Source organism: Etheostoma cragini, chromosome 1 (assembly GCF_013103735.1).
Source record: "Etheostoma cragini isolate CJK2018 chromosome 1, CSU_Ecrag_1.0, whole genome shotgun sequence".
NCBI classification, from domain to species: Eukaryota; Metazoa; Chordata; class Actinopteri; order Perciformes; family Percidae; genus Etheostoma; species Etheostoma cragini.
In genome coordinates this window covers 5781-24476 of record NC_048407.1, presented here as the reverse complement: position 1 = coordinate 24476, position 18696 = coordinate 5781, and the positions used below count along the sequence as shown (strand labels likewise).

The window sequence follows — 18696 nt, the reverse complement described above, 5'->3', positions numbered from 1 at the left end:
CTTTTTCACACAGGGCCATGATGGTTTGGATTTTTTTTCACCTTTAATAATAAACACCTTCATTTACTAATGGCATTTTGTGTTGACTTGTGTTGTCCTTGACTGTTGTTTAAATTGGTTTGATGTTCCGAAACACTTAAGTGTGACAAACATGCAAAGGAACAGGAATTGAGGAAGGGGGCAAACACTTTTTCAAACCACTGTATTTGACCCCTCTGCAAAACATGACCTAGTATAAGTTGGCAAAACCGTTTTTGGCAATCACAGAGGTCAGACGTTTCCTGTATTTTCCACCTGGTTTGCACACATCTCAGGAGGGATTTTGTCCCACTGCTCTTTGCAGTTTGCTCTTTCTTCTCCAAGTCATTAAAGTTTCAAGGCTGACATTTGGCAATTGGAAGATTCAGATCCCTCCACAGATTGTCTATGGGATTACAGTCTTGAGACTGGCTAGGCCACTCTAGGATCTTAATGTGCTTCTTCTTGAGCCACTCCTTTGTGTTTTGGGTCATTGTCATGCTAGCATTTTCCACGCCCAGGCCGACGGAAGAAGGTTCTCACCCAAAATTTGATGGTACATGACCCTGTCTATTGTCCCTTTGATGCAGTGAAGTTGTCCTATCCCCTTAACAGAAGAAAACCCCAAAGCAAAATGTTTCTACCTCCATGTTTAACACTGAGGATGGTGTTCTTGGGGTCACAGGTAGCATTCCTCCTCCTCCAAACACGGCGAGTTGAGTCCATTTTGGTCTAATCTGACCACAATACTTTCACCCAGTTGTCCTCGGAATCATTCAGATTTTCATTGGCAAACTTTAGACGGGAATGTACTGTATATGTGCTTTCTTGAGCAGGGAGACCTTGCGGGCATCCTTCACGACGTAGTGTGTTACCAATTGTTTTTTAGGTGACTTTGGTCCCAGCTGCCTTGATATCATTGACCAGATGCTTCCATGTAGTTCATGGCTGATTCCTCATGGTTCTCATCATCAACTCCACGAGGTGAGATCTTGCATGGAGCCACAGGCTGAGGAAGAGTGACACTTCTTTTGTGTTTCTTCCATTTGTGAATAATCACACCACCTTTTGTCACCTTTTCAGCAAGCAGCTTGGTCATGGTCTTGTAGCCCATTCCAGACTTGTCTGTCTACAATCTTGTCCCTGACATCCTTGGAGAGCTCTTTGATCTTGGCCATGGTGGAGAATTTGGAATATGATTGATTGATCCGGTTCCTGTTTCAGTCAGCCACCAGCAAAAACTATTAGGTACAAATTCTCCTTTGTCCCCTCTGCTATCTCTCTGCTTAACTCTGGAAAGAATAGGTAACGTCGCCACATAAGGTACACTGGTGTTACAATTTTAATGTTGTGGCATTTGTTTTTGCCATTTTAATTGATGTTGTCGTCTTTGTTGTCATGTACTGTGTGTCAATTTTTTGCAACTGCAGCAAAATGAATTGCCCCTTGGGGACAAATAAAGGTTTTTGAACTTGAACTTAAACTTGAACTTGATTGCTTGCTTCTGTGGACAGGTGTCTTTTATACAGGTAACAAGCTGAAATTAGGATCACTCACTTTAAGAGTCATGTCCGGTTGCTAAGAGGTGAGCATATGAAACATCAATGACGCTGAACTCCTAACATAAACTCTGAAACTTTAAAACAAATCAAGTAATAAGGTTCCAAACGTTCCTGAGTTTCCTCATGACTGAGAACTGTGTAAGAAAACTCAGTCTAGCAAGTAAAGAAAATTATCATTGGATGCAGAGGAAAAAAGCCCCGCAGGTTATCTGACCTGTTCCAGCTGGGAGAGGATCAGCTGAGAGCAAAATGGAATGCAACGCTGCGCAAGTGAATAAAGTTGAATTAGCTGCCTTGATTTGTGTGGAAATGAAAGAAAAAATAAACAAGGCAATGGATAAATGACAACCTCAGTTTGATGCACTACAACTCGGACTGAAGGATTGTAAAGAGAAACTTGCAGATGTTGAGTCGGGTCTGTCCGGCATGCACGCCAGAAAGAATGTAGCGGAGCGCGTGTGTAAAGCTCTCCAGAAAGAAAACAAAAAATTGAGAAACTAATCTGAAAAGCTGGAGAGTCACAACCAAAGATTTAACCTTCGAGTATTTGGTCTTGACAAAGATTTGTAAAAAGGAAACCCACCAAATTCAGGAAGTTGTTCTTCAATGAGTTATTTGAAGATAAAAATTTGCCTTGTAAAGCCAAGTGGAAATTGCACACAGAGTGGGGCCTGCCACAAAATATAGCTTGAGACCGATGATTGTCAGGATGCTATTTTACAAATAGAAAAGCAAGAAAAAGTCCTCCATTTCAGAAGAATGAAGGTTAAAATCTTTCCGGATTTAACAGCAAAAGTGTCCAAGAGAAGAGCGCAGTTCAAAGATCTGACAATGAAACTATATCAGGCAAGAATAAAACACTGTCGGATTCATCCTGAAACACTGATCTTAACATTTAATGGAGAAACAAAAACTTCAAAGATGATAAATCAGGAGAAATATACTACAATCAAGTGATTTGACTGACACTGCCGGGCAATTAGGTATTGATGGGACCTGCACCAGAAATAAGTGCATCAGATGCAGGTATGATGAACTGAGTTAAGAACTGGCCCGATATAAATCTTTGGAGTTGGGAATTGGTAAATGGGCATAAACTGGAGAATATAATATATTTTATAATAACTGATTCCACAGCCTTGTATATTACATAGATTAATTTATTCTTGATTGACTAAATAAAAAAATTAAAAAGTTGTTAGTAGAATAAGTGCCAGATAAAATATTCAGCAACATATTCAGAGTTGTAACCTGAGAGTTACGGAGTTATATTAAGGAAATTTAATTCCAGAGAGGTTCATCTTACTTAGTTGTTATTGCAACTTTGAAAATTAGAGAGGCCATACAATTTTTTTGTTTGAATTTATGTGTATGAATGTATATATGTGGTTAATTTAGTTATTTTTTTGTCAATTTTGTTGCTTTGACTAAATCTAACAGTATAAATCTAAAGAAAGTAATTGATATTTGGTACGTTACATAAACTACCAAAGAATGGTCTTAAAATTGCCAATTTTAACATATGCAGTCTCAGGAATAAATTGAATGATTTAACAGAAATACTGCAACCAAACAACTTGCACATATTGGAAGTGTCTGAAACCCATTTAGACTCTACATTTGATGATGACATGTTTAGGAATGATAGGAATTCATATGGAGGAGAAGTTGCTATTTATATTCAACATCATATACCTGCAAAGGTGATGCAGGACTTGATGTATTCTAGTAATGAAGTAATATGGCTAAAAGTTAGCCTGAAACATCTTAAGCCAATACTCATGGGATGCAGTTATAAACCTCCAAATAGTGACTGTTTGGACTAAATATGTGATATGCTAGATCATGTTAGTATTATGAATTTTGAGACTTACTTAATGGGGGACTTCAACATAGATTGGAATTCCTCTGACTGCCCTAGGAAAATTTAATTAATGAGCACAGCAACAGCATGTGGATTATCACAGGTAATTAATTAACCGACTAGAATATGTATGAAAAGTGATGGCACTTAATCAGCTTCCTGTATCGGCCACATGTTTATAAATAGACCAGAATTTTGCTCAAATTGCTTATCTGTGCCAAATGGTTGCAGTGACCATAATCTTATTGCAATTGTGAGGAAAAGGTCATTTAGAAGATTTAATCAATTGCTATATGACGATGATGTCAGAAATGCTAACTGGTCCGAGATATTTCTACAAAAGGATCTGGAGAAAGCATTTCAGCTATTTGATCAAACTTTAATTACAATTGTAGAAAATCATGCCCTAATTTAAAAGTTTGCTGTATTTTCTCACTAAACCAAGTGATATAGCAAATTATCTCAGTGATTATTTCATAAATTAAATAAATAATCTTAAAAATAATACACAGCTACACAAGACAGATTGGTAAAAATTTGATAAATAAGATCATGGAAGATAAAACATGTAGCTTTAAATTTAAGAATGTCAGTGTTTCTAAAGTTGAATTTGTTCTGATGAATGGTAAAAACAAACCACCTGGTGTGGACTATCTCAAATTTAAGTTGCTTAAGCCAATAGTTTCAATCATTGCTCCTACTATTGCTTATATAATTAATGTGTTTTATGGAAAATATATGTCTGCAAGCATGGAAGATATGTAAAGTTGTGCCAATACCAAAGAATAAGAAAATAACTTTCTCTGGATCAAATAGTAGACCAATAAGCTTATTACCAATTTTGTGTAAAATAATGGAAATAATTGTTTATGAACAGATTTAGTCTTATTTTTTAAATAACAATTTAATTACAGATTTTTAGCATGCATACAGAGGAAAAAACTCAATAGCTACTGCTCTAACTCAGATGGTTGATGACTGGTTTATGGATGGTTTATGTACCATCTGGACAGGACAGGTTGACCCTTAGCTGCTGTGAATTGTGGGTAAAGAGGGATGCAGACACCAACAGAGTATAATATAAAGCACACTATGTTGTCACACCTCAAAGCTGAGAAATTACAGGGTACGTTGTACACTCACATCGTACAGGCTGAACAGTCACATCAAAGTCATGGTGTGAAAACTCACAAATGCTGGTGATATTGTTTTCTCAATTTACTACATGATTATTGGCATTTTGCAATAATGGAGAAAGGAGAGAAGGGGGTGTCATCTAACAAATTGCATTCCATTGCAGTCAAATGATACACCTGACCCCCTTGGACACGAGATGCTCTGAATATCTCACACTTCATCTTATTATGAAAATAATCGGCACCCTTACAAAAGTACACACTTAATGTTAAGAAAAAAAAGATCCAATTAACTTAGGAAATCCAGAACCCTAAATATCCCTATTAGTCTCCTCTTGGATTGTGTTGGTGTATGACTTACAACCATCATATTACTCACAAACTCCCAGCACCCTCAGTGATCAATGCAGGCTGATTCAGCAGACTGGCTGGGCTGTCTAGGCCAGGAGATTCCTGTGACTACAACTATGTCATCATCACTGAAAGTGAGACACAGCAAATCATTTGGACCGTAGAAACAACAGGCTGACACCGATATTATCACTGTGACAGTTACTCACAGGAAGGCATCTAAAAAGGCATCCAGTCATCTCAGGGGAATTGCTTAAAAAAGTTGTAATATCAGCATTCCGATTCAGTTCAGTTCAGTTTTTGATGTCCTAATGATGCCAAGAATTGTGTGAAGAATGTTTAACCAGCCCTGTCTCCTACAGAAAACATATTTATACTCTTACTTTGCTCTGCCAACAAAGTTCCTGAGGAAATTTAGACGCTGCCTATATAATGTTCACTTGTTTTCCCAATTCAAGAGGTGTTGTTTATGTACAGAATACAAGTAATTGGATTAAGGTTGGAGGTGATTTTGATACACAAAACTCAGGACAACAGAAAGAGGTTTGTATCTGGTTTTTAGTTTTGTTTTCAAGTTCAACCCTATCTTGATCGTAAGTGTTTGGTGTTGCCTATTAAAGGTTCTAGTTTCCAAGAGTCAACAACATCCATCAGGACAAAAGATGCTTCTGTGCTCAGCTGTTTCAGTTTAGACTGACAGTAGTCTATGTTGACGAGGTTTCATTAATGTGATTGTGTTATGTCCTTCACCCTCCTCTCTCTCTGTGTTGGCGTTCTAACCTGCGGCTGTTTTCTGAGGACTATGGTTACCTGGTCCTCAGATCTCTGCAGGGTAAATCCAGACAACTAGCTACACCATCTGTCCAATCGGAATTTTCTTCTGACGAGTAATACTACTTCCACCAAAACAAGTTAATTCCTTAAACTATTTTGCTGAGGCGCCGTTTATCTGTCAGACACTCAGCACCGCCCACGATGATTGTGATTGGTTTAAAGAAATGCCGATAAACCAGAGCATTCTTTTTTCCCATCACAGAATACTGTGTGGACTAGACAGACCCTCCTCCGCAGCGCTGTGAAGGAAGGTCTGACAACGCGAAACTACACTCAAAGTGATTTATAATCAAACATGCAAATGTGTAAGATTCCTCATGTAACATTTAAAAATCAGAGCACAATGCTGAGCCCACTGCAGACACTCAACTTAATATTTATTTCTCCAATAGATGCTCTATACCAGCTTCAGGAAATCTAAGTCACCTGAGAAAACATCTCTCTAAGAGTCTGTAATGTTCCACCAGATGTCGGAATCTCATTGGTTGATATGACTTATTGTCTTCAGCCTCAATTTCACCTCTCCAGGGAAGATATGTTTGATGGGCTTTTCGCTGATTTTGATCCCATTGTCAGCATGTATGATCTTTTGCCCACTACCCCATTATTAGTTACAGTAAATAGATTAAATAGAATAAATATCCATAAGGGCTCTGTGAGTGCAGGTTTGCAAATGTCCCTTCAGAAAAGTGACATCACAGACTAACATGTTGTGAAATGACACCAGAGGGTAGCAACACTGCAGCATAGATGATTCAGTTTGTTTTGCTTAGGATTTGGGATAAACTCCTGGGGGGAATGGCTTGTCTGTGCCTCCTCTTACTGCCTCTCTGCTTGTGTTAATGAAGGACAGCACGACCTGGCGCTAAGGCCATGATGGGCCCGGCAGCTGATTAGCCTTTATCTGAATCCAGCTATGACTCTACAACAGTGTATTTACCTTCCGTGTGCTTGCAAATGTTGACTGCATTTTTTGTTCAGAAGTAGCACGCAAGGTCAACTTTAGATAAGCGATGTCGTTTTTTGTTTTAACAGATTTTCACAGACATTTACTGAGATTAAAAAAGGAGTTGATCAGTTAATTTCGGATTTTCACCAGAATTTAATGTCCCTACAAACCCACAAGCTGTTCCCTTTCCCGCAGAAAAAAAGAAAAAAAGGCATTGTACATTGGAAAAAGGTTATGTTGTGATTAAAACAGATGATGAAAAATAATTCCCACAATAGAAAGTGAATGTAAAAATGGGAATGAACTGCTAATTATAGACCTAATTGCGACCAGGTAAAAACAAAACTGAGATACATTTCCACCTCCTTATTTGTATATACATATTCTGCACCAGGACACTGATCAGGACCCCCCCCATCAACCCCCCTTCTTCATCATCCACTGTATGAAAACCAACTCAGAAGATAAAAATCCATCCAAACGGCGCATTTCCTACATCGGCATTGCTGTCACAACACAAACACACACACAGCAAAACAAAAAGTGTGTTCTCGTCTGTGGTCTCTCCGGTCCTATTTCTGTTCAACATAAACAAGCAACCTCTGCTGCACACTCCCCCTCTCTTCTTTAGATACAATCATTCACACGGCCATATGCATCCGCTCTCCTTCAAGGGCATGCCTTTCCTGAGATCTGAGATGCGAGGAGACAACATATATAGCAAGTTAAAAAAAATCATGTTAGCAGTTCCACACTCGCAAGGTCACACACAGCCATGTTGCTGCAAGCTAGTAGAAATAAAACGCACAGGGAAGAATGAGAGAGATGCCCTACCATTTCTCCCACTGGTCCTCCATCCAACCCTCTTCTCCTTCCCCTCCCGAGTCCATAGTGTAAGTGAGGAGGGCATCTACAGCTGAGGGGAGATGAGGAGGAGGAGCAGGAGAGGGAGCAAGGGGGTTAGAAAGTGAAGGAAGGAGAGAGGGCACTGGAGAGGGAGGAGCGAGCAGGAAGATAGCCAGAGAAGAGGGAGGAGGGGTGCCGCTCCTCCAGTTCGATGGGAGAGGCATCCAACTTAGAGCCCTGGTGCTGCAGCCCTTCATCCAGAGGACAGAGGGATAGAGAAATAGAGGGGGGAATTATTTAGAGCAGAGGAGCTGAACTCGTATTATATAATTCTCTCTCTCTCTCTCTCTCTCTCTCTTTCTCCCAATACCACAAATTGGGTCTTTTGGTTTCATTTTCTTATCTCTATCTCCTGGAGTAACTGCTAAGGTCTGGCAACACGGCAACATAGATAAAAACATGCGCGACATGGCAAAAATAACAAGCTGTCAGACAATCTAAACCACTTATTTGAAATTTTTTGCATTGCACATTTTGCAAGAAAATTGAATGCTCTCAACTACGGTAATTTTGGTGGGTAAATCTGATCCAGGAAGTCAGTCTGTAAACTGCGATGGCTGTTTACAGCAAACCCTATGGGTAATAATGTTCCTGTTGAAAGTCCAACAGGGTGTTTACAGATTTTAGCCATTAACTTGATGAGTAAAATGCTATTACTGCCAACAGAAGTGATGGCTAAACCTACAAAAAGAAATTTGATTAAACCAAAATAATCTTTTAACCTGTGCAAGTCTTTGCCTCTTTAGACAGGTCGATACGCTTCCTATCAAAATCAATGTGTGATATTGCGTGCACATGCTTTTAACTATGTCAACCCTGCTGACCTTAAAACCTAAAATAAAAAATCAGCATCTTATGGCCAAAGCATATGTATTTTAATATGGAAATAACACTGTATTTAGGAGCCACCAAAAGATCTCAGTTCACCTGTGGTGACTTTGACGCGAGAGCTACTGGGTTCTAAAGAGACTGTTGAAGCTGCACTAATCAATATTTGTGTATTATGATATAACAAAATGATTAGCCAACTCTGCAGTTCAGCTTTTTGAGCCTTCTTGTAAGTTTTTTGGTTTTGTTTTCTAGGCCACAACTCCGTTCTCATTAACCTCACCTACCTGTCCAGCACTAAATGGAAAAGAGACAAAGTTAGTGACTAACTAAAGAAGAGAATGGCTAAACAGGTAGATCTTTATGAGTTGGAGAAGAGAAAATCAGAGCAAAAAAAGGATCACAACTCATTTGCACAAAAAATGACTCTAGTGTGTTGATCAAATTACTTTAGTGTTAGCTGGACATGTAACAAGGCAATTGTTTGCTATGATAAGCTGTAACGACTTTGTGGCCCCTAGTGGCCACAAATGAACGAATGCAGCTCAAATAACAGCAAAAGGATTTAATTTGGCAGTTCAGTTGTGCTTTTGAAAACCCAGGCTTCAAACATTCCTTCAGAAAGGTCAATGTTTTTCTGCACCAACACAGTCATATGTTCATCCAGCATGAATTCTGACACACACACACACACACACACACACACACACAGCTTCATCACTTCTACTTACACATATGACACCCCAGCATATAGAAAACAGATTTTTTTTAAATGCCATAAAACACACAGAACGACCACATTGTGACACTCCGACATGATTCAGTGAAAGATAACCAAAAAATCAATCGCGTTAACCGATAATGAAAATAATCATTGGTTGCAGTACTTTACGTATCTCAACTAGGGACAACTAGCCCTGTATTTTGAAACGTATTTAAGCCTTTATACCCAATGCCCCTATATTTCTTTAAAATCATATTATGTTATTATTAATATACAATGTCTGTTTCTCCTGATCTGTTCTGCTTTTGTTTTCTGTTGATGCCAACTCAATATTTGCTCCACCTCTTGTCTTAAAAGAATTCAGCATAATGTATGTTTCCACAGCACTAATTTAATTTGCTGGTGAGCTACTCAGAATGTTACTATACACTTCCTCCACAGACGTTTCACATCAAAAGCCTTCTAGCAGCTGGTAGGACATCATCTTTCCCTTTCCTGGCAGGCGTTTAATGTGAAACATTTAAAGACAGTAGGGAGTTTCACTAACTGCAGCTCAACACTAATTAAAAAAATTATCCACTAAAATGGGTAGTCCATCTCCTAGCAATAGCTCTCATTTGTCAGTCAACCATTGGAAACTTCCACTCAGAGGGTCCTTGATTTACTGTAGATGCTTTACCGTAGAAGCAAGAGAGAGAGAGAGAGAGAGAGAGAGAGAGAGAGAGCGAGAGAGAGAGAGATGTTTTGTATAAGCAGGGAGGAGGTGCCATTAGGTGGAATGTGCTATGTCTGCAGAATTGAGCGACAGCAGTGAATAATGAGTGGGAGGGGGGGAGCAATAACTGTACATTCTGTCAGCTTCTACTGGGGGTGACATTTCAAATCAGCTCAAAGTCCATGAAAGACAGATGCAGTGAATCAGAGAAGAGAGAGATAGAGAGAGAGAGAGAGAGAGAGAGAGAGAGAGAGAGAGAGAGAGAGAGAGAGAGAGAGAGAGCGAGAGAGAGAGAGAGAGAGAGAGAGATCATGGATTCTTCTGCACTTTCATGTTGATTATACAGTGAGCTGTACATTTGCCTACACATGAGCAATATTAAATAGTATTGCATAATGGCAGTGTACAACCAGTTCATTAAAGAAAATAAATAGGTAAAGTTGATCAGTTTAGATATTTTTGGAGAAAATACAACTTGATTAACAGCTCTCCTTCCCTGATTTTGTGTATTAAATTGTGTGACATCCTCAGTGATTTATTTAATATCTGTGAGAGCATATTCACAGTGTGGCATTAGTACTTGTACTGCAGTACAGGTTGTGAATACTTCTTCCAGCACTGTTGACAACAATAAAAACAGATATAGTCTTGACCATGGCAGATGATAGGGGCTTGCTGCCGTTTAGTAAACATTCTACTTTGAGTTTATATTGATAGCACATGTGATCCATTCCTAGCTAAAATATTATCTTCATTAAGAAAATCTTCTCCCATTCAGTCGGAAAGAAAAGATTGGAGAATGTTTCAGAGGCACAAAGTCTTCTTTGTGTTGATGGTACTTTTTGCTAAAAGATAAAACAACATGCCCTCAACTCGATGCAAAAGTAACACTTTATCCTTACTCTGTCCATTTATGGCATAATAATAATAATAATAATAATAATAATAATAATAATAATAATAATATTAATAATAATTATAATTAAACTAATAGTTGCATGGTCATGCAGCTGGGAAAGTCAACTTTGTTCATGTGTTTAGCTTGGTAAATTGCTCTTTGATATAAATGCATTTTGAGCTTTGAAAAGGTCAATAATCTGAGTAAGTGTAGATCTGCTGTTATCTGAAGGTTTGAACCATCTCTCTTCATCTCCAACATGCATCAAATGCAGTTTTCAGCCATCAGCAGCACTTCACAAAACCTGAGAATGTCACTAAAACACTAGTTTTAACTTTGTTGTCATGTTAGTGTGAATATATTAACTACACAACATCATGAGCTATCTGTAGAAATCTGATATAATACAATTTTTTTTTTTGATCTATTTGCTTTTCTGTAAAATGTATTTGCTTTTCCCTCCATACTGTTGAAAATACAGAAATCCGTAGCTCTAACTCTCACATGACATCCGGTAAACTCTCTATAGACAATGAACAATGAACATTTTATGGGCCTCAAAATGGGGTCACTGTATCTAGACTTGAATGTGAGCTGCTCATGTATCTCAGTCTGGTTGTGGAGAGACGGAGGATTCCACAAGTGTATGGAGGCAGGGAGAGTGACAGAGGAAAACATGCCAACATATGGCTGCTCTGGGACTGGGCCAACCCCGATGTTGTGGATTAACTGAAGACGACACAGCTCTGACAACACAGTCAACACAGTCAATCTTCTGATTTTAATTTAAAGCCATGAGGTGATCATTTTCTTAATATTCTTTTTAACTGTTTAAAAAACAGTTGACATAACAATTTGTTAGTTTTTTTAAATAGTTTTTTGTTGCTTTTTTTAATCTATTTGTCTGGTTTTTGCTTGTGTTATTAGTATCGGCAGTAAAAAAAAATTGGTACAGCATAGATTTGCAATATTTTCAGTTAGCTCACAGGGCTCTAGGATGCTAGTTTGTGTCTAGGGTCCTAGTTAGTGTCTGTTAGCTCACAGGGCTCTAGGGTGCTAGTTAGTGTCTGTTACCTCACATGACTCTAGGGTGCTAGTTAGTGTCTGTTAGCTCACAGGGCTCTAGGGTGCTAGTTATGGCGCTTTTCCACTGCGTGGTATCTACGCGACTCGCCTCGACTCTACTCGCCTTTTTTGTTTTTCCATTACAAAAAAAAGTCCCTGGGACCTGCTACCAGGGACTTTTTTTAGTACTACCTCAGTCGAGGTTCAAAGCGAGCTGAGGCTAGCCCAAAGGTGACGTGGAAACCTGCAGACTGCTGGTTGGTCGGATCACTGCGTTGTTAGCAAACAAGAGTGCGGAGAGTGTGTCCGAAGCAAATGGACATTTAAAAAATAAATCTAGCCAGACACCGACACCAACAGATTATCTACTCTCTGCACTATTCTCACTTTTCAACTGTTCAATATTAAGGGCTGTTAGGGGCTTTATGTCGTTTCCAATATTGCACACTGTTACTTAAAAAAACAAGACAAGTTATCAAAGAAAAGGTTTTATTTAGCTTTTCAAGTAGCGCATCAAACCCTCCCGGACATCCCGGTCTTCTTCCTCTGCACTCTGTGACAGTGTCCACCCGGCTCTACTGGCCCAGATGCATCCCAGTCGTTATCATAAATCTCTCCATGACTCTCATAAAGATTATACGAACTCCAGCAGGTCACAACCAGAGATTTCACCGGTCGGACGTCGCCCACCAGACGGTCTGCGGTGGCGGTTTTGCAAAGCATGAATGCTCTGAAACACAAACAGCACAAATGTTGGTGTGTAATCGTGTTTGCTAAAGTTCATGTACTTTGTATAACGCTAGCGTATAGCATACAGTAAATACTGACCGGGCCCCTAAAACATGCAAATGTTAGCTAACGTTACCAGGAAACGTAACTTACCCTTTTGTGTCGGCGAACAATGGTCATGTCGACGTCTGAACTCCGTCGGTATTCCCAAACTCCTGTTTTTTTTCAGCCGTGATTTTTGTTGCTTCCTTCAGCTTCTTTTGAAACAAAACTTTTCTTCTGGCTGTGGCGAGTAGCCGACGTGATGTTGTGAGTCGCGTTGAAAATTACATCATCACGCTTAGCTATGGTGACCAGCCACGCTGAGACGTTACTCATTTTGCAATGGAAAATGAACGTAGAATGGGTCGAGTCGAGTAGAGGCGAGTCAAGGCGTGTCGAGTCGAGCTGTTACCACCAGTGGAAAAACGCCATTAGTGTCTGTTAGCTCACAGGACTCTAGGGTGCGACTAACATTTTTCCTAGGTTGCACAGGTGCACCTAATGTCCTTGCATCCGTTGCCTCTCCACAAACGAAGAAATGTTGAAATCGATATGGTTTAATGTTGTGTTACTTGGATCGCTCCTCTTACTCTATGCGTAATCTCGCCCCCATTAACTCACACAAGACTCCCAGCAACATGTGGAGACACAGTGCCAGTACACGCTTCTGACATTTGTCTGCAGCTTTAACTCTGCTATTGCGGCGGCCACAGCGGAAAAACTTCAATTCGTCAAGTAATAGCGTGTGAGATGGAGCCTGCTGGACCCTTTCATAATGAGTCACCCGTCTCCCTGTGAGTACGTCCCTCACACCCACTCTTTCTCCGTAGCTCTTATAAACTGTTATTGTTGAAAACACACATTTTTTTTAATATATCCTAGTCTATTTATTTCAGATCATTTTTATTTGCCTGTGTTGCAGCTGTATACAGTGTGTACAACATACAACTTCAACATAGGAAGAATGTAGCATTATATGGATGTGAAAGCAGTAAATAGCAATGTGACAATAACAATTTTTGGGTTAAAATCAACAAACAATTGTAATAATTACTTGTGATCTCAATATTGATCAAAATTATTGATTATTATTTTGGCCATAATCGTGCAGCCCTATTATATATGTTTTTGTCAGTTTGTCCCATTTTACATCAAGAAAAACAAAGTGAAAAGAACAAACTGAGAAATATCTTGTTTTAGATAAAACAGATGTTCACAAAGTTTCCTTTTGGGGACACCATTTAAAATAGGGAAAAATTCAAAGTAGGAAAAAAGGTTATCAATTGCAATATATCGCAGAATATTGCAATATGTTTAAATTATATTGTGGCATAAGTATCGTGATGGTATCGTATGGGGGGGGGGGGGGGCTGTGATGCCCACCCCTAGTCATTAGGCCTTTACATATATTTATGTACTGCAACTTAATGAATTATTTGAATTAAGAGTTTGACAAAGAGCTGACCCTTTACAACATTAATGAATGAGTAAGGAGCCTGTGATTTCTTTAATTAGTTGTTCTTCTAAAACTGTATTGCTTCTGTTGCTTTTTTTCTGATGGTTTGATGTTTCTTTGCTCTGTGTAACTTTAAGACAGACATTGAAAAGAGATCATATTACAAAAAAATAATATAACCAGACAATAATACTTATGTCACTAAATAAATAACTTCATTGTGGCTGATTGGGAACATTGCTGTAAGTTAATTATGTGGCAGGGACTTTGACTATAATGGACAATATAGCCACTATTCATTTATTAGACACATATGCAGTTTCTATGTTACAAAATAATAAAGCTATATAATATAGCAGCCAACACATTTTTTTGTTTTTGTTTCAAGCCACAATGTTAAGGTTGCCCTTTCTAAAAAGATCTGTATTAGTCAAAATTTAGGCCTATTATAAAACATTATTAAAAAGGTTTTCTGCTAAAAGTTTTCTGCAAATAGACCTAATCCTAACAATACAATCTTTATCATCAATACTAAACATAAGAGTGATGATACAGCTCTGTTAAGGTTGCTGTTAAAATCTCCTACGAGTCCTGTACAATCAAGTTCCTAATAACTTGTTTAGTGATGATAAAAGACACATACAATCATTCATTTGCACTATAAACACTGTTATGTCAGTGGTTTGCAACGAGTAACTACATGGACTGGCTATCACTCGTTGGTTTGCAACATGGTGTGTAGGCTACTATAGAGATATCAAAACAAACTGTATATTTTTGTGACAAATCAAATATAGCTATTGTAGGCATTGAGTAAAACTATCCTTCAGTAAAAGCATTTTGATGTAAGGAAGAAATAGCCTAACACAAAGCAAGCAATAACCCGATGACTGCAACTCTCCAAACCGCTATACAATTGTTTAATACGAGGATAACCGTTTGGAGCAGATTACCAAAAAGTACTCGACATATTTAAAAATATGGTTCTAGTATAGATGCAGGGAGCAGACCGCTCGTCTCGGTCCTCCGGGAGCAGACACGCCCAAACCCAAAGCATGCGACTTCAATCCGCAAAGCTGCGCGTTGCCAAACGCAGCTGCAGCAGCTCCGATCAGCCAGCATCACCACCTTTACTCTGCATATCCTGGTGGGTTCATTGACAGACTCAGCCACAGTGGGCCACAGCGGGCAACTCCCCCCCTACCCAGGCTCCTCTCGCTGGGGCGCTTACCTAAAGCTGGCCGAGGAGTTCACCTGAATGTTGCGGCCAAACGGCGGGCTAGCTTTCCTCTTCTCTCTGTCCGCCATGCCGCCCCGTTCTTATTCCTCCATTGCTGACGCCAAGCAGAGACACCTGAAGCCCGACGATGATGCGATAGGGTGCTGCCTTCAAAGACTATAGGAAAAACAGCAACTTGGTTTAACTCGATTATGACTAAATAATTTTGATAGACATTACCTTGCAGGATTTGAAAAATGTGTTGTGGATGTCTATATTTGAACAAATATGGTAGTGTCATCTTCATAAAGCTGGAAATATGGTCAGAATTAAAAAATTTAGTTAGTAAACCATGGAGCTAGAATTGTTTCTTTATTGCGTGCAAGAAAATAAACGATCTGAGAGAAAAAAATGTTCAAGAGAAAGCGTTAGCACACTGATAGCAAAAAAGTCTCTCTCAAAATACCTTTTTAAACTCTCGAATAAATATTTTTTGCTATCAGTGTGAAAAGAAAAAAAGTGTTTTACTAAAAAAAAAGTGTTTTTCTTCATGCTCTCAAAACCTAAGTCTTTGCTTTTGATTCAGTTCTTCTCTCGATGTGAAAATAGAGGGGGACATTTTACAAAGAATAATTGTAAAAAGTAATGAGATTGACAGTATAAAACAGAAATATATATTTTTTGAATCCAGGATTCATCCCTTTGTCTTCCTGCTTTCCCCATTTTTCTGTTATGTTCATTATGTCTTCTATTCTGTATCCCATCATCCTTGTCTCCTATTTGTTCCATTTCCCACCCTATCTGTCCTCACCTATCAGATACATTCTCTAATGAATGACTGAAAGCTCATATCATTCACACGCATGCACAATGTATAGTTAACTTGAAACTTAAAACCTATTGTTACTGCTACAAATGCAGTACTGCTACGTACCGCTACTTACTCTCTGTGTCTCCATCAAATGATTAGGTCATTACACTTTGTATAATGCTTTAATACTTTATCTACACTTTTCTGAAGATTCTTACAGACTTTAACTGAAGTAAAATTTTCAATCCATGACTTTTACTGTAACAGAGCATATTCACAGTGTGGCATTAGTACTTGTACTGAATACTTCTTCCTGCACTGTTGACAACAATAAAAGCAGATATAGTCTTGACCATGGCAGATGATAGGGGCTTGCTGCCGTTTAGTAAACATTCTACTTTGAGTTTATGTTGATAGCAAATGTGATTCATTCCTAGGTAAAATATTATCTTCATTAAGAAAATCTTCTGCCATTTAATGAGTCAGAAAGAAAAGATTGGAGAATGTTTCAGAGACACATTTGTAATGATGGTAGTTATCAAACTTTTTGCTAAAAGATAAAACAACATGCCCTCAACTTTATGCAAAGGTAACATTTTATCCAAACTCTGTCCATTTATGGAATAATAATAATAAACATAATAGTTGCATGTTCATGCAGCTGGGAAAGCCAACTTTGTTTTTGTGTTTAGCTTGGTAAATTGCTCTTTAGTACAATTGCATATTTAGCTTGAAAAGGTCAATAATCTGAAGTGGATTTCATGGAACTGGAAGTGTTTCCCTCTCCACTCTCCTGCATTATCACATAACAGTTCATCATCAAAACACTGTTAAGAGCTAATGCTTCAAATACACAACACTCTTCAAAGTGGCTCATCTTGTTTCATTGAACATTTCTGGCCTCTTTTTCCGTTTATGTCGGGAGGGGGGTTAAAACATTTTTGTCTCTTTTCTTGGTGTTTTTTTTATTTTTTTATTGCTGTGTGTCTGTAACCCCAACCCTAACTCACTCTAACCCTTACACAACATCTGGACGTCCAAGTGAAGTCCAGTTTGCTCCAAACTTTGTTAAAAGTACTTGTAAAATAAACAACACATGATGGTGGGTTATTCTTAATGAACATGTGAGGAGAGCTAAAGAGAGAAGCCTCCTGCAGTCAGTTAACTTCAACATAGTGGTGTTTTATCCTTGGTGAACAGCGACATCTAGTGGTCGCATAGCAGAAAAGGAGGTTCACTTTCTACAGCCTTTAAAAATGAGACTTTCTTTAACAAGATAACGGACAGATTTCAATGGTTCAACATCCCATTATGGATCTGATTTGTAAAACAGTGCTGTTTCATCTCCAGAAGGGGATATTTAAAGGGGATGGTTTTCTTCTTCAACAGCCCCACAGTCCTCAGATGTGGACCTTAGAGGCTCCTGGTGTGGTATCAGGTGTCTCCTTTTTGACATAGTACCAGAAATATGCAAACAGTCAATTATATTCCTTGTGAAAACCTGCATTCTGTTGAAGTTTTCTAAAATGAGAGACTGTGACAGAGAGATCTCTCTGTTGGTCATTCTTATGACAAAGGCACAACCAGCACCCCCCATCAGCTAAAGTTGGGGGGGGGGGGGGGGGGGGGGGGGGGGGGGGGGGGGGGGGGGGTCAGCCACAATTTTTCCAGTGCACTTCAGAGTAAAGTTGGTGTTTTGGTACTGGAGCAGCGACAGATTTCAGCCAATCACCTTTTCTACTGATGGAATGATACTCTGCAGTCTTCCCTTGTCCTTGGCAGTGGCAGCAGCATAACAGATGATGAAGGAAGAGGCAGGTTGAATTTCTTCAGCTTCCGCAGGAAGTACGTTCTATGTCTGTGTGTCTCTATCCTGTTTGTTTCTAACAGGTCTGTCCCTTGTAGGACCAGGTCTTCACCAGTCCTGCCAGTCTAGTCTTTGTGTACCTGCTGTGCCGGATGGCGGTAGATGAGGACACATCTTTGGAGCAGGAACTGTACGCCGTCTTGCTCACCTGTCCCTACCTGAGCTACTCGTACCTGGACAGCTCATACCTACCCACTCAAACATTTTCTGCTGGAGGCCAGCCACAATGCATCCTGGGAGTCCAGCCGCAATAAATCCTGGGAGTCCAACCATAATGCATTCTGTCAGAGAGCGCTGCATCTGATCAACAGGCTGAGCGCCGACATGTTGAGGATCAACGTGTAGCCGCACTTCTTCACCGAGGTGCTTCAGGATCTGAAAAAAAGAGGGAGGAGAGAGGGAGAAGCAAGAAAGGGAGAGGGAAAAAGTGTGAGAAAAATAGAGGAAAAAAGTGGGAGAAAAGGAGGGGGAGAAAGAGAAAGGGGGAGAGAGAGAAAGGGGGATAGAGAGGGAACAAGATTAAATGAAAGAGAAACAGGAGAGAAGGAAAAAGGAGGAGAAAGAGAACAATGGAGGAAACAGCATCAGTGAAGAATATAGGCGACCAAAGTATTTACACCACTATGTTTTGGTTTAAAAAGGAATGTCTCTACGTTTCCCCCTCTCATTCCCTCTGCTCCGGTGTTTTCCCCTCCCATTCCCCCCTGCTCCGATGTTTTCCC

At 39.4% G+C, this 18696-nt stretch overlaps 1 protein-coding gene and 1 pseudogene across 2 annotated transcripts in view; one reads left to right on the top strand and one right to left on the bottom strand.

The window, feature by feature from the left end:
• Positions 1–15453, bottom strand: part of mapk8ip1b (mitogen-activated protein kinase 8 interacting protein 1b) — a 65459-nt gene extending 50006 nt beyond the window's left edge. Inside the window, exon 1 of one of the 2 annotated variants that reach the window (XM_034873640.1) lies at positions 15309–15453. In XM_034873640.1, coding sequence (XP_034729531.1) covers positions 15309–15385 — 77 coding nt within the window. In that variant the 5' untranslated portion in view covers positions 15386–15453. Of the gene's footprint in view, positions 1–7548; positions 7841–15308 lie in introns of those variants that run through there. The other variant, XM_034873632.1, reaches the window with a different exon arrangement.
• Positions 15454–17511: 2058 nt separating this feature from the next.
• LOC117943458 lies at positions 17512–18583 on the top strand (annotated as a pseudogene).
• Positions 18584–18696: the final 113 nt, after the last annotated feature.